The sequence below is a fragment of the Mobula hypostoma genome, chromosome 7 (genome assembly GCF_963921235.1).
Source record: "Mobula hypostoma chromosome 7, sMobHyp1.1, whole genome shotgun sequence".
In the NCBI taxonomy this organism is placed as follows: Eukaryota; Metazoa; Chordata; class Chondrichthyes; order Myliobatiformes; family Myliobatidae; genus Mobula; species Mobula hypostoma.
The window spans coordinates 169,084,960-169,105,628 of NC_086103.1; the positions used below are offsets into that span (position 1 = coordinate 169,084,960).

At 42.8% G+C, this 20,669-nt stretch overlaps 1 protein-coding gene across 4 annotated transcripts in view; it reads left to right on the top strand.

The window, feature by feature from the left end:
• Nucleotides 1-454: 454 nt before the first annotated feature.
• si:ch211-269e2.1 (cohesin subunit SA-2) overlaps nt 455-20,669 on the top strand; it is a 158,353-nt gene continuing 138,138 nt past the window's right edge. The window contains exons 1-4 of one of the 4 annotated variants that reach the window (XM_063054563.1): nt 539-602; nt 2,368-2,470; nt 17,692-17,795; nt 20,005-20,182. In XM_063054563.1, the coding sequence (XP_062910633.1) occupies nt 20,139-20,182 (44 nt within the window). In that variant the 5' untranslated portion in view covers nt 539-602; nt 2,368-2,470; nt 17,692-17,795; nt 20,005-20,138. Of the gene's footprint in view, nt 603-2,367; nt 2,471-17,691; nt 17,796-20,004; nt 20,183-20,669 lie in introns of all 4 variants that reach the window. The other 3 variants (XM_063054565.1, XM_063054564.1, XM_063054562.1) reach the window with 3 other exon arrangements.

The following is a 20,669-nucleotide window of genomic DNA, read 5'->3' on the forward strand; positions in this document are numbered from 1 at the left end:
TGCTTGATTAGTTAGGCTGTCAAAGGTTACAGTGAGAAGGCAGGAGAATGGGATAGAGAGGGATAATAATTTAGCCACTATGCAATGGTGAAGCAAGCTTGAGGGGCCGAATGGCCCAATTCTGCCCCTATGAGAGGACGATTCCTATCGCGGGGGAGTGCTAGAGGGCACAGCCTCAGAATGGAAGGACGACCTTACAGAACAAAGATAAGGAGGATTTTTTTAGCCAAAGGATGGTGAATCTGTGGAATTTATTGGTACAGACGACCCTGAGTATATTTAAAGCGGAGGTTAATAGGTTTTTAATCAGTAAGGGTTACGGGGAGAATGGGTGACGGAATGGCGGAGCAAACTCAATAGCCTGAATAACCTAGTTCTGTTCCTAGATTTCACGATCCTTATGGATTCAGCTGTAACCACGATTGTATTTTCGCATAGTAGCTACAAACTTCACTGCGACAAGAGGGCGATAGTGTTGCGGAAATAAACACACAAGAAACTCTTCTCGGAGCTGCATGTAAGGCCATCAGATGGCAGTGTGCATCCGTCGCTCAGCAGCACAGACGGCGAGCAGGACGTTGGGAAACGAACATTTCTAATCGGTACTCATTAAACTTTCTTTAATGGTCGCGATTTCATTAATGCCATCCGTGCGCAACGCTGCATTTATTATCATGACAGAGTCTCTCTTTCTAACGAGCTATTTGGAAGCGTGCATTCTGCAAAAGCAGGGCCGTGGCTCTAACAATGCCATCATCGGGAGGGGGAGGGGAAGGCGGCTGGTGTGATGGACAGCAGCCCGGAGCAATCAGAAGAGGGGGATCGCACTACGTAATGGAAACTGAGATATTTTCAGCCAATAAGACTTGGAGGTTTTGCGGCCGGTATTCTCTTTGTAAAGCAAGCTTGGTTGTGTAGAGGCATTTGAGAAGTTGACAGTTTGGGGTCTGAAGTACTCTATTGTTAAATGTTTGTGGATTGTCTTTTGGGAGTAATGGATTGCATTTAAGGTTCACAGTGACCAAAGAGCTTGCTTCATATGGGATCGATGCTGGAACCCAGTCCAGATGAAGTCTTTCTACATTCAAAGGTTTCAAAGTACACTTGTTATCAAAGTAGTGTATGTATGCAGTATACAACTCTGAGATTCGTCTTCCTCACAGACAGTAACGAAACAAGAACCACCGTTCAAAGAAAATAAAACAACCCCTCCCCTCCCCCGCAAAGAGCAAATTGCCCAAACTGCAACAAAAAATATATGAAAGGTCACAAACAAGAGAAAACCTGCAGATGCTGGAAATCCAGAGCAACACACACACAATGCTGGAGGAACTCAGCAGGCCAGGCAGCATCTATGGAAAAAAAAAAGTAAATTGTCGACGATTGGGCCGAGACCCTTCAGCAGGACAGTCTCGGCCCAAAACATTTTACTTTTTTCCACAGATGCTGCCTGGTCTCCTGAGTTCGTCCAGCATTTTGTGTATGTCGCATACATGAAAGGTCAATTGTCCATTCTTCCTCCACGGACGCTGCCCAACTTGTTGAGTTCCTCCAGCAGTTTGTTCTTGGCTGGGGCCCTTGTTTGTAATAAATATAAATGACTCGAATGTGAATTTAGGAAATACAATTATTAACTTTGCAGACAACAGGAGTTCTGCAGATGCTGGAAATTCAAGCAACACACATCAAAGTTGCTGGTGAACGCAGCAGGCCAGGCAGCATCTCTAGGAAGAGGTACAGTCGACGTTTCAGGCCGAGACCCTTCGTCAGGACTAACTGAAGGAAGAGTTAGTAAGAGATTTGAAATCTCTTACTTTTGAAATTTGAAAATTTCAAATCTCTTACTAACTCTTCCTTCAGTTAGTCCTGACGAAGGGTCTCGGGCTGAAACGTCGACTGTACCTCTTCCTAGAGATGCTGCCTGGCCTGCTGCGTTCACCAGCAACTTTGATGTGTGTTACTAACTTTGCAGGTAAGTTAAAGTTGTTGGTGTTGTGGATAGAGAGGAAGGTTGACTGAGGCCACAGCAAGATTTAGATCAGGTGGAAGGCTGGGTGGAGTGTTGGCAGGAGGAATTTAATGCAGAAAGGTGTGAAATGTGTGTGACATGCCATCTTTTTCATTACTACCATCGTGGAAGGGGTACAGGAATCTGAAGGCCCACACTCAACCATTCAGAAACAGCTTCTCCCCCTCTGCCATCAGTTTTCTGCATGGACCATGAGCCCCACCTCATTATTGCTTTTCTTTTGCACTATTTCTTTAGAATTTGTAGTAATATTTTTGCCCTTGCACTATACTGCTGCCAAAACACAACACATTTCATGACGTACAAAGACTGATAATATACCTGATTCTTATTTTTAGTTGATGCATTTTGGGAAAGTGTGCAGCTCCAAAAGAAATCGCCAAATATTCCCATTTAGAACTACTACAGCTGAAGTCCACAGTCATAGCCATGGGTACTTAAGTAAGCAACATTATTTTAAAATGTTCACTACTTGTTTAATTTAATTTTTCTATATATATATATTTATTGTATAGTGTTTTATGTATTGCACTGTACTGCTGCCTCAAAACTACAAATTTCAAATCCGTCAGCGATACTGAAACTAATCCTGATTCTGAAGTTAAATAAGAGTAGGACATACACATTAAATGGTAGGTCACTAAGAAATGTGTAGAACAGAGGGACTTTAGGGTTCAGATTCATAGTTCTTTGAAAGTGGCAACATAGTTTGATTGGGCGATCAAGAGGGCATATGACATGCTTGCCTTTACGGGTTAGTGAATACTATGTAGAAGTTGGGACATTTACAGCAACTTTTGTAAAGTTGCAACTTTACAGAACGTTGGTTAGACTGCATTTGATGGTAAAGATGTGGTGGTGCTGGAGAGCATGCAGAGCAGATCAATCAGACTTGTTTTCTCGATTGGAGGAATCTAATTACGGGGAGTGATTTGATAGCCTGGGTTTGTTTCTTCTGGAGCAGAGGAACCTGATGAAGGTATATTAAATTGTTACAGTATAGGTAGGGTAGATAGTCAAAATTTTTTGCCCATGCTAGTGTAACAACAATAAGGTCAAAGGAAGGAGCCTTAAAGGGGATTTGAGGGGAAAGTATTGTTTACACAGAGAGTGGCTGTCATCTGACTTGTCTGCCAGGGAAGCTGGTGCCATTTCACACAGTCATTACATTTAAGAAACTTCTGGACAGATACTTAAATAGGCAAGGCATGGAAAGATGCAGATATAATGCAGGCAACACACATCAAAGTTGCTGGTGAACGCAACAGGCCAGGCAGCATCTCTAGGAAGAGGTACAGTCGACGTTTCGGGCCGAGACCCTTCGTCAGGGCTAACTGAAGGAAGAGCTAGTAAGGGATTTGAAAGTGGAAGGGGGAGGGGGAGATCCAAAATGATAGGAGAAGACAGGAGGGGGAGGGATGGAGCCAAGAGCTGGACAGGTGATAGGCAAAAGGGATATGAGAGGATCATGGGACAGGAGGCCCAGGGAGAAGGAAAAGGGGGAGGGGGGGAAAAACCCAAAGGATGGGCAAGGGGTATAGTCAGAGGGACAGACGGAGAAAAAGGAGAGTGAGAGAAAGAATGTGTGTATAAAAATAAATAATGGATGGGGTACGAGGGGGAGGTGGGGCATTAGTGGAAGTTAGAGAAGTCAATGTTCATGCCATCAGGTTGGAGGCTACCCAGATGGAATATAAGATGTTGTTCCTCCAACCTGAGTGTGGCTTCATCTTTACAGAATTTCCAGCATCTGCAGAATTCCTCGTGTAATGCAGGCAAATGGGTTTGGTGTAGATCAGCAAAAAGGTTGGCAGTGATATGGGCTGAAAGGCCTTTTTCTGTATTGCATGACTCTATGGCAAATAGTTGTTAATCTGAAGTAGAGATGCAGTATGACTGATAATCTGCAATCTGTTAATTCAGAAATGCTGATGGTTTGGTGCCTGGCTCACTAGCTGGTGATACACATGCTCCCTCTCACACACTGGGGCCCTTGTTTCCACCCTTTCTTTCACCCACTTGGGCACGCTTTAAGAAATGTAGTTGTAGTGACAAAACTGATTCAAAATCAAAGCAAAACCATTGCCGTTCGCCTGCGACCGCTACGGGGTTGCTATACTTGCATGATGCACCCTCAGCACTTGTGGAATGATTGTTCCAAAGAGTTGAATCCTTTATTAGCAATTAGCAACCATACCGTCTTCAATTAGTAACCATACAATCTTGAGGTGAAATTAAGTGGTCAGCAAAGATATGACCTCTGCTGGCCCCAAGCCACAAAATAAGCAAGAATACGAAACTTATTCCCATTTGCTTTTACCACACCTCCACTAATGTGACTAGTTACTGTAATAAACGCACGACACACAATACAGTAGCCTGGAATGTCTCCAGTTACAGCACTACAGTTCTAAGGGTGCCTAATCTGCAGAGTCTTACGCCAGTTTATAGAGTAATTGACAATAGAACCAAAAGAGACATGAAGAAAAATATAAACGCAAGAAATTTTGCAGATGCAAATCCATAGAAACACACACAAAACGCCGGAGGAACTCAGCAAGTCAGGCAGCATCTATGGAAATGAACAGTCGACGTTTTGGGCCGAGACCCTTCATCAGGACTGGAAAGGAAGAGGGGAAGAAGCCAGAATAAAAAGGTAGGGGGGAGGGGGAGGAGGATCGCTAGAAGGTGAGAGGTGAAGACAGGTGGGTGGGAAGGGTAACAGGCTGGAGCGAAAGGAACCTGATAGGAGGGAGAGTGGTGCATAGGAAGGAGGAGGGGACCTGGGGGAGTTAATAGGCAGTTGAGAAGAGTAAAGGGCAGAGTGGGGAATGGAAGTAGAGGAGGGGAGAGGAAATTTTATTTTACTGGAAGGAGAATTCGATATTCATGCCATCAGGTCAGAGGGTACCCACATGGAATATAAGTTGTTGCTCCTCTACCCTGACAGTGGCCTCACCTTGGCACGTGAAGAAAAGTATTTTACACAGCAAGTGATTATAACGAAAGAGGTAGATACAGATGTGGCAGTTATGAAGTAGTTATATGTCAGAGAAGAACTGCAAACCATTTAGGAAAGAATGTAAGGTTTGGCAAGAGGGCAGGGGAACGTTGTATGGTAAACATGGAGCTAGAATGGACTCTGGGCTGAATGGTCTTCCATTCTGTGACATTCATTCCTTCCACCACCTGTTCATGCTGTGGCTACAGTCTATATCATCTACAAGATACATTACTTGCCTAGGTCACTCTTTGACCTGATGAGCTTTTCTAGGATCTTCTGCTTTAATTCCTACAGGCGTTTTGGTAAAATGGTGACTTTCGCTGCAACTGTCTACCTAGGTTTTCATCGCATCGTCTTTATTTATATAGAATCATAGAGCACCATAGTGCCGAAGCAGGCTCTTCGGCCCATCTAGTCTATGCTAACCTGGTCTTCTGAGTGAGCCAATTGATACAATAGATAACTGGCAGCCTGACTTTTATAGTTATGCATAAACAACCTAACCATTGCAGATTTGGTCTAACAGTGTATTGCTTGCAGTGGTGAGTTAGGACCTGAGTCAAATTGCGATGTGACAAGTTGTAATATTGAATTAGATCTTTTGGGGTTCTGATACTTGTTACCTTTCTGAACTACTTTACAGATTTATGTCACTTTATCTCTTTATCTGTCTACGTTTTGGTCAGAGATGTAGTGGTAGAGTGTGTATCTATATATAATCAGGGATGTTCCTGTGGTGATGACCTATGTTTGTTGTTAGTGGTTTATCTTTTGAACTATGCCCTTTGCTTGACTTCAGGATCAAAGTATTTTCAGAGCTTAAAGTTAACTCTGTTGGTTCCTTATGAAATATTGGTTGATTTTTTTTATTCTCAATGTTTGCAATTTCTCTCAGTGATCTTTGCTGAGTAGGGAGAAGGTGCCAGCATTGAGATAATCTATCATTTTTCGCTTCGGTTTACCATTGACATTAGTTTAAGCTACAATACATTTAACTTTTGCTTTGCAGAATATCATTTCAGGAATGATTAACACTTTCACTTGTTTAACAAAGATGATGGTTAAACTATAATTTGAGTGAAAGCAAAATCAGATTTTTTTTTAAACAATGAACTATATAGAGAGCTTTGGAAAAAATAATCCACAGACAACTTTATGTATATTTAAGGCATAGGTTGATAGGTTTTTGATTAATCGGGGCATGATGGGATATGGGGAGAAGGCAGGAGATTTGTGCTGAGAGGGAAAATGGTTCAGGCATGATGAAATGATGGAGCAGACTCGAAGGACCAAATGCCCTAATTCTGCTCCTATATCTTATGGTTTTATCGTGATTTCTCCCTCATGTGATCCTGAATCCACCTAAGTCATTCAATTAACCAAGAACTCCTGGCTTTTGTTATTCAATTAACTCTCCTTATCTTGCAGTGTAAATCTTTCATTGAAGAATGCTTTCAATTTTAAGTATTTTATAGCAACACACACAAAAAGCTGGAGGAATTCAGCCAGTCAGGTAGCATCAATGGGAATGAATAACCAGTCAATGTTTCTGGCTGAAATCCCTAATGAATGGTTTCAGCCCAAAACATCATCTGTTGGTTTATTTCTATAGATGCTGCCTGACCTGTTGCGTTCCTCCAGCATTTAATGTGCATTGCTTTGGATTTCCAGCATCTGCAGTCCTTTTCATGTTTATAATTCAACATTTTGTTGGTCTAACCTTTCATTGTAGATAGTCATAGTCACACTTTATTGATCCCAAGGGAAATTTGGTTTCGCTACACTTGCACCAACCAAGAACGAAGTATAAATATAGCCATATAAAACCATAAATAATTAAATAATAATATGTAAATTATGCCAGGAAACAAGTCCAGGACCAGCCTATTGGCTCAGGGTGTCTGACCCTCCAAGGGAGGAGTTGTAAGGTTTGATGGCCACAGGCAGGAATGACTTCCTGTGACACTCTGTGCTGCATCTCGGTGGAATGAGTCTCTGGCTGAATGTACTCCTGTGCCCAAACAGTACATTATGTAGTGGATGGGAGACATTGTCCAAGATGGCATGCAACTTGGACAGCATCCTCTTTTCAGACACCACCATCAGAGAGTCCAGTTCCATCCCCACAACATCACTGGCCTTACGAATGAGTTTGTTGATTCTGTTGGTGTCTGCTACCCTCAGCCAGCTGCCCCAGCACACAACAGCAAACATGATAGCACTGGCCACCACAGACTCGTAGAACATCCTCAGCATCGTCCGACAGATGTTAAAGGACCTCAGTCTCCTCAGGAAATAGAGACGGCTCTGACCCTTCTTGTAAACAGCCTCAGTGTTCTTTGACCAGTCCAGTTTATTGTCATTTCTTATCCCCAGGTATTTGTAATCCTCCACCATGTCCACACTGACCCCCTGGATGGAAACAGGGGTCACCGGTGCCTTACCCCTCCTCAGGTCCACTAATCAGTTGGGGGGGGGGGTAAATGTGGATATGATGTTGGACAGGGAGAAGATTCACCTCCACATATTGTGAAATGGCATCAGTTAATCAGCTAATTGACTACATTGTGAGCTTCATGGAAGAACAGAGTAACTATATTGACATGTAACTATGTCCTTGCTGTTACTTCTGTGGCTGTGGAAACTATTTCTTTTGTTGATGACTCTCACATGCTAAATAGCTTCCTGTCCTATTGGAAAGCCTCAATGAATGGAAAGAGGAATCTGACTGCTCAGGGTCCACTCCCTGATTTGGTAATCCTTCTTTAAATATTGAAAGAAAAGCGGAAGGATACCTGAGAAGGTTGTAGCAATTTTGAGGAAAGTTTTCCCTAGGTTTTCAATATCATGTCTTCAAAATTAATTCTGTTTGTATTGAACTAGGGGCTCTTTTGAGATCCAGGTCTTTTAAAACCATAAGACATAGGAGCAGAATTAGGCTATTCAGCCCATCGAGTCTGCTTGCCATGTGATCTTGACTGATTTATTTTCTTTCTCACCCTCTGCCTTCTCCCCATAAATTTGAAGCACTTATTATTCAAGAACTTTTCAAACTCCTCTTTAAATATACCCAATGACTTGCTCTCCGCAGCAGTATGCGGCAATGAATTCTTGGATTCACAACCCTCTGGCTAAAGAAATTCCTCCTCATCTCTTTCTAAAGGATATCCTTCTATTCTGAGGCTGTTCCCCCTGGTCTTATACCCCACTACTATTGGAAGCATCCTTTCCACATCCACTCTATCTTGGCCTTTCAATATTTGGCAGGCTTCAATGAGATCCCCTGTCATTCTCCTAAACTCCGGCGAGTACAGACCTAGAGCTATCCAACACTCCTCATAATGTTAAATCTTTCATTCCCGGGGTCATACTGATAAACCTCCTCCGGACCCTCTCCAGTTTAATGGGAGGATAATTGGAGATATGGTGTAGGAGAACTTTTGGAGGGTTGAGAGGGATAATGAATCAGCCATGATGGAATGACGGAGAAAACTCAAAGGCCTGAATGGCCAAATTTTGCTCCTGTATCTTACGGCCATTTACTATTATTGAAAGCTTAATCTTTACAATTTCGAGAAATAATTGGATTTTTTATGGTTGAAAGTAAGTTCCAGGAATTCCAGTAAACGGTCGTTATGCCATCACTTAATTTCCACAGATGTTGTAATCAAGAGCTTCTGCAGATCCAGAGTAAGACACACAAAATTCTGGAGAAACTCAGCATGTCTGACAGCATCTATGAAGAGGAATAAAGAACCATCGTTTTGGGCCAAGACCCTTCACCGGGACTGGCTGATGCTTCTGGCTGAGACCCTTCATCAGAACTACCGACATTTTGGGACTGATGAAGGGTCGTGGCCCGAAATGTTGCCTGACCTGCTGAGTTCCTCCAGCATTTTGTATGCATTCCTTATATGTTACCTCAGTAACAGCTGGATCTTCAACTTCCTCACAGACAGGACCCAGGCTGTAAAAATAGGGGACAACTCTACAATCACTCTGAGCACCGCCCCACAAGGCTGTGTACTCAGCCCCCTGCTGTACTCACTGTACACCCATGATTGTGTAGCCAAGTTTCCATTGAACTCAATATATAAGTTTGCTGATGACACCACAATTGTAGGCCGTATCTCGGGTAATGATGAGTTTGAGTACAGAGAGGAAATTAAGAACCTGGTGGCATGGTGTGAAGACAACAACCTATCCCTCAACGTCAGCGAGATGAAGGAATTGGTTGTTGACTTCAGAAGGAGTAGCAGACCACACGACCCCATTTACATCAGTGGTGCGCAAGTGGAACAGGTCAAAAGCTTTAAGTTCCTTGGGGTCAATATCGCAAATGACCTGACTTGGTCCAACCAAGCAGAGTCCACTGCCAAGAAGGCCCACCAGTGCCTTTACTTCCTGAGAAAGCTAAAGAAATTTGGCCTGTCCCCTAAAACCCTCACTAATTTTTATAGATGCACCGTAGAAAGCATTCTTCTCGGGTGCATCACAACCTGGTATGGAAGTTGTCCTGTCCAAGACTGGAAGAAGCTGCAGAAGATCGTGAACACAGCCCAGCACATCACACAAACCAATCTTCCATCCTTGGACTCACTTTACACCACACGCTGTCGGAGCAGTGCTGCCAGGATAATCAAGAACACGACCCACCCAGCCAACACACTTTTCGTCCCTCTTCCCTCTGGGAGAAGGCTCAGGAGCTTGAAGACTCGTACAGCCAGATTTGAGAACAGCTTCTTCCCAACTGCTGGATAGATCCTGACCCAGATCTGGGCCGTACCCTCCAAATATCCGGACCTGCCTCTCAGTTTTTTTGCACTACCTTACTTTCCATTTTCTATTTTCTATTTATGATTTATAATTTGAATTTTTAATATTTATTGTTGAATTGTAATCCAGGGAGCAGGAAGCGCAGAATCAAATATCGCTGTGATGATTGTACGTTCTAGTATCAATTGTCTCCAAGCGCTGGTGGGCCTTCTTGGCAGTGAACTCTGCTTGGTTGGACCAAGTCAGGTCATTTGTGATATTGACCCTGAGGGACTTAAAGCTTTTGACCTGTTCCACTTGCGCACCACTGATGTAAATTGGGTCGTGCGGTCCACAACTCCTTCAATTGTTTGGCGACAGTAAAATATAAAGGTATGGTTTGTGCTATCATATCTCAGATAAAGTTGCAGGAAAATGATTCATTTCAGGATTTCATGATGTAATCTCGGCTGACACTTCTGAAATTCTACATGGTGTGAAGATGCGAGATAGAGTTAAGCTCTATATACATGACTCACCGCTTGTGACCAGAGCTGATTGTTTTGGCAGAGGAAGTGCTCTGTGTTCCAACAACCTCATCTCTCACCTTAATAACTTAATTCGCCAGACAAAGAATTGTGTCTGTTGAGCTGTCTGGTTCAACATCAGTCAAAGTAGGCACAACACAGCAATATCTGAACACGTTGATTGCAGCCGAATTTTCTTCAAACCTTTCCTGTCACACTAATTACAGAATTCTCAATTTTGTTCTACACCACTTTATGAACTTCCTTAATTATAAATACATTCACGTTATTTATTCATTCTTATTATGTAAGTAGATTAATAAATCTATCTATTTAATTGTAATTATGTTCTTGGAATTATGAATTAAACTCCTGCCCATCAAGTCCCTGTTCTTAACAGGACTGCATGGATGCAAACTTAGGATGTACAGTATTGTGCAAATGTCTTAGGCACATATACAGTATTTTGTCGGGGTGCCTAAGACTTTTGCACAGAACTGTAGTAAATCTGTGTATTGCACAGTACTGTTGTTGCTGCTGCTGCAAAAAACCCAAATTTCATGATCTATGCGAGTGATGATAATCCTGATTCTGATGTGTGTCCCTATTGTGGACAGAGAATGGGAAGGGGGCAGAGAGAGGGGAATCACGGTTTGGAAAAGGGGAGGGAGAGGGAAGCACCAGAGAGGCATTCAGTAATGATCAGTAAACCAATTGATTGCAATCATGTAATCATGTCTGGTGTCTCAGGACTGTGTGTGTCTGCCCCTGGCACTTCTTCTCTGCCACTTGACCCACCCTTGCCATTCCCAACATCCGTTGCTCCCGCCAGATTTACCACCTCAATCTCTGCTCCGCAAATACAGTACTGTACAATGGCCTTAGGCAACCTAGCTGTTTATTGTGCCTAAGACTTTTGCACAGTACTGTATGTCTGGCCCAACACACAGGGAGTAGTGAGACCCAAGGGAAAGGCAGTAATTGGGAAAGTTTCAGTGTAAGCGTGGAACATAATTAATTGACACTATTCTTCACTAAAAGTTTTCATACTGGAGAAGTATGATAAACTAAACAAAGTGAGAGATCTTATGAGACCCTTTCTGTTACAATTGAGCACAGATGTTAATGGCTGCTGTTATATCACAAGTATAATTGAATCTATCAATATAATTGTATAATTCAGGGTCCTATTTCTATGCTGAATGATTGCATGAATCCATTTATGATTAAATGGGCCACTCAGCCCATCTACAGTACATCGGCTAAAAATAATTATTAAGACTATTTGAAGGTTATGACATAAAACAGAGCTTGTGCGTCTTTTAAATGTGGAGGGAACCTGCTTCGTGGTCTGTTTGGGCATTGAATACCACCTGTAATGCCTCTCAGATGAAACTTTTTTTCCCTCATCTTCCTTCTCATCCTTTTATATGGGAAGGATAAAAATTAGCATGGAGCTCCCAGTACCAATAATACAATGACCCAGGCCATCAGCTGCCCAGTTCTCACTGCACTAGCTGTCTGCCTTGATGACTTCCTGCAGCAGGTTTGTGTATTTTTGTTTCAGAGACCAGCCTCTTGTATATCCCAATTTATGGCTGTTGACTTCTACAGTAGAGCAAACATGAAGGGTTAAACTGGGAAGGATCTGTTGCTGCTCCTGGCTTCCTTTTTGCTGTTATCACCCTCTTCAAGTAGTAGAAGTGCAGTCCCTGGGGTCGAGTGTGATGTTCTTCTGAGGGGTTGTCTATTGAAGGGGTCTATTGTAGAGGCTGACCTGGATGGCCATGGGACTTAACCTGGGATGTTAGGGTGGATTCCCTCAATGGAGATTCCCCTAATGTACGAGGCCTGTACATCACCTTGTTTAACACGGGGAGGCCGATTCACGGACAGCCAACTCACGGTCCTTGACAGTAAGGAATGCATGATAACTGGGGACCCTTCACTGCTGCAGCCTTCCTCCACCTTCAGGGCCATTGTGATGTGTCATCGTCTTAAGGTCTTGAGGTCTTGTTGGATGGTCTTTACCTGGAACCTGCCCCTTGACCTTAACGCCATGTGTGGCTGTAGCAGGAGCTAGGTGCCAGATGGCTAAACTCCAGACAGCGTCAGTCTCAGAATCTCAGTGACTCAGGGCCTCTCCACCAAGTAGAAGTTGTCTGGCTAGGGGGATGGGTGGGGGGGGGTGGGTACCAGAGAACATTAATGGGCCAAGGCTAATGAACTGCCTTTGTAGCCGCAGATGAGCCTTGACCACATGCTGAGCTCCTGCAGCAGAATGATTGTTGCCAATAAAACTTAAGGAGGTATTCAGGCAATTGGCCTCCAATATACTGCAGTTCACCAGCGCCTCTGCTTTCTGAGGAAGCTGAAGAGATCTGGTCTGTGCAAACTAGTATGGCCTTCTACAGATGCGCAGTTGTGAGCATCCTAACGTGCTGTGTCACTGTGTGGTGCAGAAATTGCAGTATGGTGGACAGGAGGTCTCTACCACAGGTAGTTAAATCTGCGCAGCGCATCATCGGCACCAGGCTACCCACCATCGAGGATATGCAGTCGATACGGAAAGGTGCCGGCAAAAGGCCAGCAATATCCTGAAGGATCCCAGCCACCCTGCTCGTGGAAGAGGCTACGTAGCATCTAGGCCAGGACCACCAGACTCAAAGTGGCTGGATCAACACCGAATTGACACCTCCACCCATTGGCCCACCCCCTCACCCCTCATTACCACCACATACACATCATCGAGTGTCACTTTACGTACATGCGATCAGCTCATGTACTTGTGCATTGTGTTTTATAGGATTGCTTCTATGTTTATATTTATTGTGTTTTTTTAAATTATGTCCTTTATTGTCTATTTTTTATGTTGTACTGGATCCAGGGTAACAATCATTTTGCTCTTCTTTACACCTCTGTGCTGAAGAATGACAATAAACAATCTTGCATCTGGAATATACATTTTTGACAGGAAGTGAAGCAGGGTGGTGCTGGCGCATAGCAACTGACTCTCTGCAGATCCACTCATTATTTCTGTTGCAGTCATTCTACTTTTAAAAAATCTATGTGCTATGACTCCGATAATAACTGATAATTGTTCTTCCTGGACTGTTACACTTTATTCTGCATTGTTACCTCAGCACTACCTCAATGCACTGGTGTAATGAAATGATATGTCTGGATGGCTTGTAAAACAAAGTTTTTTACTGTACTTTGGTACATGTGACAATAACTAACCAACTTAGAACATAGAATATAGAAGACAGTACAGGCCCTTTGGCCCAAGGTGTTATGCCAATCTTTTAACCTACTCTGAGATCAGTCTAGTCCATTCTTCCTATATAGCCCTCCATTTTTCTACCATTCCATGTGTTTATCTAAGAGTTTCTTAAATGCTCCTAATATATCTGCCTCTGCCACCACTCCTGGCCGAGCGTTTCACACACCCTCCTCTCTCTGTGTTTTATAAACAAACTACCTCTGACATCCCTGCTGTACCTTCCTCCAATCGTCTTAAAATTATGTCGTCTAATATTAGCCATTTCTGTTCTGGGGAGAAAAATATACCAATTTTCTTTTACCTGTCAACAGCCAAGGTTAAGATTTCACCCCAAGAAATATGCAACAGACTAGCTGAACAAAAGCTCGGGAGATAAAGCTGGTTTAATTCTAATCAAATATGAAGGCAAGGACTGCCCATGCCTCCCACTGGATTTGAGGAAACTGCACTAAACTCGTGTGTTAAGTTAACCGTGATCTAATTGCCTGTCAGAATTGGACTCATGGCTTAACAGCCCAAGTTCCCAACACATCACATTGAAAGAAATGTTAACCCACCCTTCCTTTTTTTTGGAAAGCTGATCATTTTGCACTTGCGGCATTTTCTGCTTCTTTCTTTGATCGCTTGGGAGATGATCCTGCAGTACAACGTATTGCTAAGTATCCTCTTTTTATTTAGCAGGTTGAAAGAAATAGTAAAAGTGTTGAGCTACAAGTCACTAATCATCGTTGGAGATTACTTCCTCTCTGCGGACAGTCCCATTTCCCTCCGTTCATCTATCAGCATAAAATTTCATATGCACAGTACCTCTCCCGTTATTGTAACATTTTTCACTCTAATTCCAGTGATTGTAACCACATTGCCTGAATTTCTAAGAGAAAATGTTTTGCGTTCTGCGGGTGACAGCTGTCTGGGAGTAACTGATGTATGTATAGCTCCTCTTACATAGATACATATGTATTAACTGTGTAGGCATCTCCCTGTCTCTATCTGTGCAAACCTGGCCTTTGGATATCTCCAATTGGAAGAAATTATCATGTGAAAAATGCCACAATAAACTGCGGGCCTGCAGTGCTGTAAAAATATTCAAGTTTGACTCATTCAGGAAATAAACAAGAGGGCTGCCTCCCACCACATAAATCTGCTTCTGACAAAGCATGGTGCTGCAGATTATGAGTTGGCTGCTTTTTGATTTTATGTAGATAGTATGATTACTTTTTCATGTATTGTAATAAGATGCTGTGCTGTGGGTTATTCTCCCAGTGTATGGAAGTGGTCCGTGGAATGGCTGGTCTCGTCCTTCAGAATCAAGAGGAGACGACCTCACTGTGTCCTGTGGCATTTTCTCGAAAGTGTAGGCTGTGACTCCGTTGCGATCTCCGAGCCAGTTCAAGTCCCGCTTTGTCAGCTTCCTTCTGAGATTTGATGACAAAAATCTGCGGGCAAGTTGCACTGTCAGAACTGTAGTCCTCCAAGTGGAGTGTTAAACCGAGGCCCCACCTGTCACCAGGTGTGAAAGAGTAGGGCAGTTATCTCCATTTTCTTGGTTAATGTTTAATTAACTGCATTTAAATTCAGATTCAGATTCATTTATTTATCACATGCACATGGAAACATACAGTGAAATGTGACATTTGCATTAACAGACAAATCAGCTTAAGATGGGATGGAGACAGCCCGCAGGTGCAGCCACACGTTATGGAGTTTAGTGCAAAGTTGTTGCTGCGACTCGACTCAGCTAGCTGATAGATCTCGCTCCTGCACGCCTTCTCGTCGCCATCTGAAATTCTGCCAACCGTAGTTGTGTCGGCAGCAAGTTTATAGGTGGCATTACGGCTGTACCTAGTCATGGGTGGAGAGAGAGAGAGAGTAGAGCAGTGGGCCAAGCACACGACCCTGAGTTCTGCCAGTGTCGATTGTCAGTGAGGTGGAGATGTTATTTCCGACCCACACGGATTGTTCCGGGCGGTGTGGCTTGTTGGGCCTGAAGGGCCTGTTCCACAGAGTATCTCGATATAAATAAACAAACAAACACAACATACCCACAATGTCCAGCGGAACCAGTAATCTAATCGTCATCCTAGTGTTGCTCGTGGAAAATCGCAGTCTGGTTACTCTTTGCTCTAAAGCAGAGGTTCCCAACCCGGGGCCCACAGACTCCTCGGTTAATGGAAGGAGTCCACGGCATAAAGAGTGTTGGGAAGCCCTGCTCTAAAGTATGTAATCGCTTGGATGAAAGGAGGAAGCGAAAGGGGTTATACAAATTCAAGCCTTTAATAGCATAGTTCTTCCCATTGCACTGAAGTGCTTGCTGTGAATCAGAGGAAATTCCCCCTCATGGGAATCTTTCCTAGGGTAGGGGAATGAATTTTAGTCCAACTGCTTATATTATCATCAACTTTTACCGCCGCCGTTTGGTTCCAATATAAATTTTGATGCAGTTGCTGGTCCTTTCCGTCTATGTTTAGTTTAGCGAGAATTTGAAGTAATTTTTCATGTTGCACTTTGTCGAATGTTTTAGTGAAATCAATAAAACATAAAAAGACATCATTTTGATATTCAATTACCCTTTCTGAAAGCATTTGTAGTATGAAAATTGCATCCCTAGTTCCTCTATCCTCAATAAACCCATATTGCAGTTTAGAAGTTTCTGGCCTTAACTAAAGCATTCGACAGAATGCAACATGAAAAATTATTTCAAATTCTCGCTAAACTAAATATGGATGGAAGGGACCAACAACTGCTTCAAAATTTATACACCCTATCCTCGTTATATGTGGGGGATACGTTCCTCGAAGTTGACGCATAATGTGAATAATTAGTTAAATGGAGAAAATAGGGGTGCATTTCAGAGGGCTTCCTAAATATGTTTTATCTGTAATTTATTCACATTTTCATACCAATATGACACAAAAGCAGTACTAAACATTTGTATTATATTTCATCAATTTAAGGTAATATTCAATGTAATAAATCATAGAAAGTTAACATCCGAGGGTGTATAGTACTTACCAACAGTGGCAGGTGTGTTCACTCCGGGAGATGAGTTGTTGTTGTGGTGTCGGGCAGCTTTACATGGATAAGGTGGATGGTTGTGGTCATCAGGATAATATCAAGCACAGCAAGGGGTGAAGGAAGACTCACAGAACTCTTAGAACTGCCGGCAGAAGGTGTTACTGATTTGAATAAAGTGGTGAGGGTTGTTTGCTTGGCAGCATTTTGTTTTAAATTTGCTTGTCGAGAAGAAGGGTTGATGGCAGGGAATGACTGAACTGCTGACTCCGTTCTAAACGTGGGTCCATGTCCATCGCTCCCGGGATTTTCAAAATCGTCTGTTGCTTGAAGCATCTGAGAGATAGTTCGCGGTAAAAAAAATACACATGCCTTGAATGTGGATCACACCTTGCTCGAGTGCCATTGCCAAAACCAACTTCCAAAAAATGAAACCCATTTTTTCCAACTGACACATTTCTATAACAACAAGGCTGAGGCTACTAAAATGTTTTATCTGGTCAATCTTGCTGTAAGCTTCCAAAACATGGACTCTTAATGCCAGAACTCCAGAGAAACTTAGGAGCAACAGAAATGTGGTTTCTTAGAAGAATGCTGAAAATATCATATAGAGATAGGGTAACTAATGAGATAGTACTCCAACGTGCCCATACAAAAAGATCTTTAATGAGAACATTAAAGGAGAGGAAACTTAAATTCCTAGGGGGAAGATTTAAAACAGACCCGGATGGAAGCTTCTTCAATATGGAGGGTGGTGATGTTATAGAAATAGCTGCCAGGGGTCATGTTTGAGATACAATAATAGCATTTAATGGACGTGTAGACAGGTGCCTAACAGTTGTTAGCTAGAGGGAATGAGCCATGGGGAATGATATTCTTTTGTTGATTGCTTAAATATGCTAACTTCGCTAATTGGAACGCTAATTTAGTTCGACTGCTAATTACGCTTCGTATTGCTTAGTTATATTGCTAATTAGAACGCTTAGTTTCACTGATTTGAATGCCAAGATTGCTCCATTGCTATTTTAGTTTTTTTATTACTATAAGATTGTTCATCATCTTTGCTGGTTTCGTTATAAAGGACCGACCATACCTTTCTCGATTTGGAACTTCGTTATTTGGAAGCGCGCCATTCTGTGTCGATTACCCTGGCTTAGTCTCTCAGCGGTTTTGATTTGTTTTCAGGTAACCGCTACACCTGGTTTAGAGGGACATGGGTCAAATGCAGACAAAATTTAGAAGGGCATTTAGTTTGGCATGGACGAGTTAGGTTAAAGGAACTATTTTCATGCAGTATAATTCTGTGACTCTGTAATTCAAATCTGGAACTTCGTGCCTGATTTTGGAGTGTAAACTTCCCTATTTATATGGGGTGGTGTGGGCAGTGGTTAGTGTAACATTTACAGCCCAGCAGTTGGGGTTCAATCCCTAGCACTCTCTGCAGGAGTTTGTACGATCTCCCCATTCACTCTGCCGTCTAGTTCTTAATTTCCCAACCCTGGAAAAAAGAGTCTGCCCATTAATCCTATGTCTCTCTTGATTTTATTTCCGTTTTTCCAAATTTACGTAGCATTGCAGAGTTATAGAGACATACAGCGAGGAAACAGGCCTTTCGGCGCACCAAGTCTGCACTGGCCATCAATCACTCATTTACATTAATCCACTTTTTCATTCTTCCCATCAACTCTCCTCACCGCCCCTCCCCCCACACCCAGATTCAACCATTTACCTGCTCCCTAAAGACAGTTTACAATGGCCAGTTAATCTGCTGAAATGCAAGTCGTCGGGACATGGGAGGAAACTGTGGGAGCATCTGGAGTAAACTCACACTCTCGCAGGGAGAACGGGCAAACTCCACACAGACAGCACCACAGCTCGAGATGGAACCTGTGCCTCTGGTGCTGTGATGCAGTGACCCTGCCAGCACAGTGCAGCCTGAAAACAATGCAGATGTGTAAATGTGCCATGGAAGTCGCTCCATAAATAAATAAATACAGCATCATCATTTTGTGCCACGTCATGTGACGTGCGTGATCATAGTTTCATGACCATAATCGTTCTTGGCAAATTTTTCAATGGAAGTGGTTTGCCATTGCCTTCTTCTGGGCAGTGTCTTTACAAGACGGATGACCCCAGCCATTATCAATACTCTTCAGAGATTGTCTGCTTGGCATCAGTGGTTGCATAACTAGGACATGGGATATGCACCAGCTGCTCGTACGACCATCCCTCACCTGCTCCCATGGCTTCACGGGACCCTGATTGGAGGGGGGGGGGCTAAGCAGGTGCTACACCTTGCCCAAGGGTGACCTGCAGACTAGTAAAGGGAAGGAGCGCTTTACACCTCCTTTGGTAGAGACATATCTCCACCCTGCCACCTGAAGATAAATACATATCTTTCTTTAATTACCTTGTGAGTTCTATCCCAGTCATTAAATCATTTCCCTGCAACAAGAAATGATCGGCTTTCCAAACTATATTATGTTTAAATTTAGAAAAAATTAGAAGTGATATTTTTGATCCTTCGGTTAAATTTGAAGAGACTTGGAAACCATTTATTCAACTTTTTCACATGATGTAATTTGACCTTTCCGAATCCTTCTTATTAACTTAAAATATATGAATAGAGGAGCGGAGTTGACGACATTATTGAACATGTTCGATTTAGGATAATGGTCTAGCCTTGTTTTGTTCCGTTTGCTTTTTTGGGTTTAGTATTTAGTTCTTTTTTTTTTGTTTCTTTTTGGGGTTTTTCTTTGTTTTTCTTCTTTTTTCTTTATGATTAATTACATCATGAGTTTGGAAGTCTATTATACCTGTGTTATCTGAAATCTTTTCTGTATATGCTTATTAACAATAAGATTATTCCAATCTCTCCGTATCAACATCGTTATTTTGTTTATAACCTTGGAAAATTAATAAAAAGATTTAAAAAGAAAAGAAATGTTCTGCTGGACGAATTCAGCAGGTTGAGCAGCATCACTTGGAGGAAAGGAATTGTTGATGTTTCGGGTCCGGACCTGCACCAGACCGGTTTTCTCCCATGGATGCTGCTCGAGCTGCTGAGTTCCACCAACAGATTGCTTGTTGATTTACATTCCAGCATCTGTAGTCTCTTATGAATCATTCCACAGTGCTACCCTTGTTCTGCCATTGCTTCGATATTTGAAGGCTGCATTGTTTTGTAATGCTGGTCTCCAACTAGAATGAAGTTCAGGCACTGAGCCCTGCAGAGTTTTCCATAAGACCACAAGACATAGGAACAGAATTAGGCCATTTAGTCTATTGAGTCTGTTCTGCCTTTCCATCATTTTACCCCTCTCAACCCTATTCTCCTGTCTTCTCCCTGTAAACTTTGATGCCCTGACTAATCAAGAACCTTTTATTTCTACAGCTTGACAACATGTGAGACCAGGCAGACCTGGAGTTCAGCTGAAGAGAAGGAGGTGCAGCGGGTGGACATGATAAAATGGCTGTCGTCGCAAAGGGGACACTTTGTTAGGACGGTGGCTAAACCTTGTAGCAGAGATGATAGCAGAAGTGGAGTCACCCAGCAGAACGTCTTGCCAAAAGTAAGGAACTCTTTGACTGTACTTCGGAGGTAGGTGTGATTTATTCTGGGTTGGACGGGGCTGCAGAGATGTTTCTACAGAGCTAATCCCACAAGGTCCTTGACCAACTTGACTTCCACTACAGTTGCCTTCTTCTGGGATTAGAACACAACACAGGAACAGGCCGTTTAGGCCACAGTGTCTGTGCTGAACATGAAACTATGTTAAACTAATCTTTTCTCCCTGCACACGATCCATATCCCTCCATTCCCTGAATATTCATGTGGCTGTCTAAAAGCCTTTTGAATGCCACTTCCACCGAGCGTCCACAGTGCTTTATGTAGAAACATTTGCCCTTTAAATTTTAAAACCGCAAACAACAGGAATACTGCAGATGCTGGAAATTCAAGCAACACACATCAAAGTTGCTGGTGAACGCAGCAGGCCAGGCAGCATCTCTAGGAAGAGGTACAGTCGATGTTTCAGGCCGAGACCCTTCGTCAGGAGG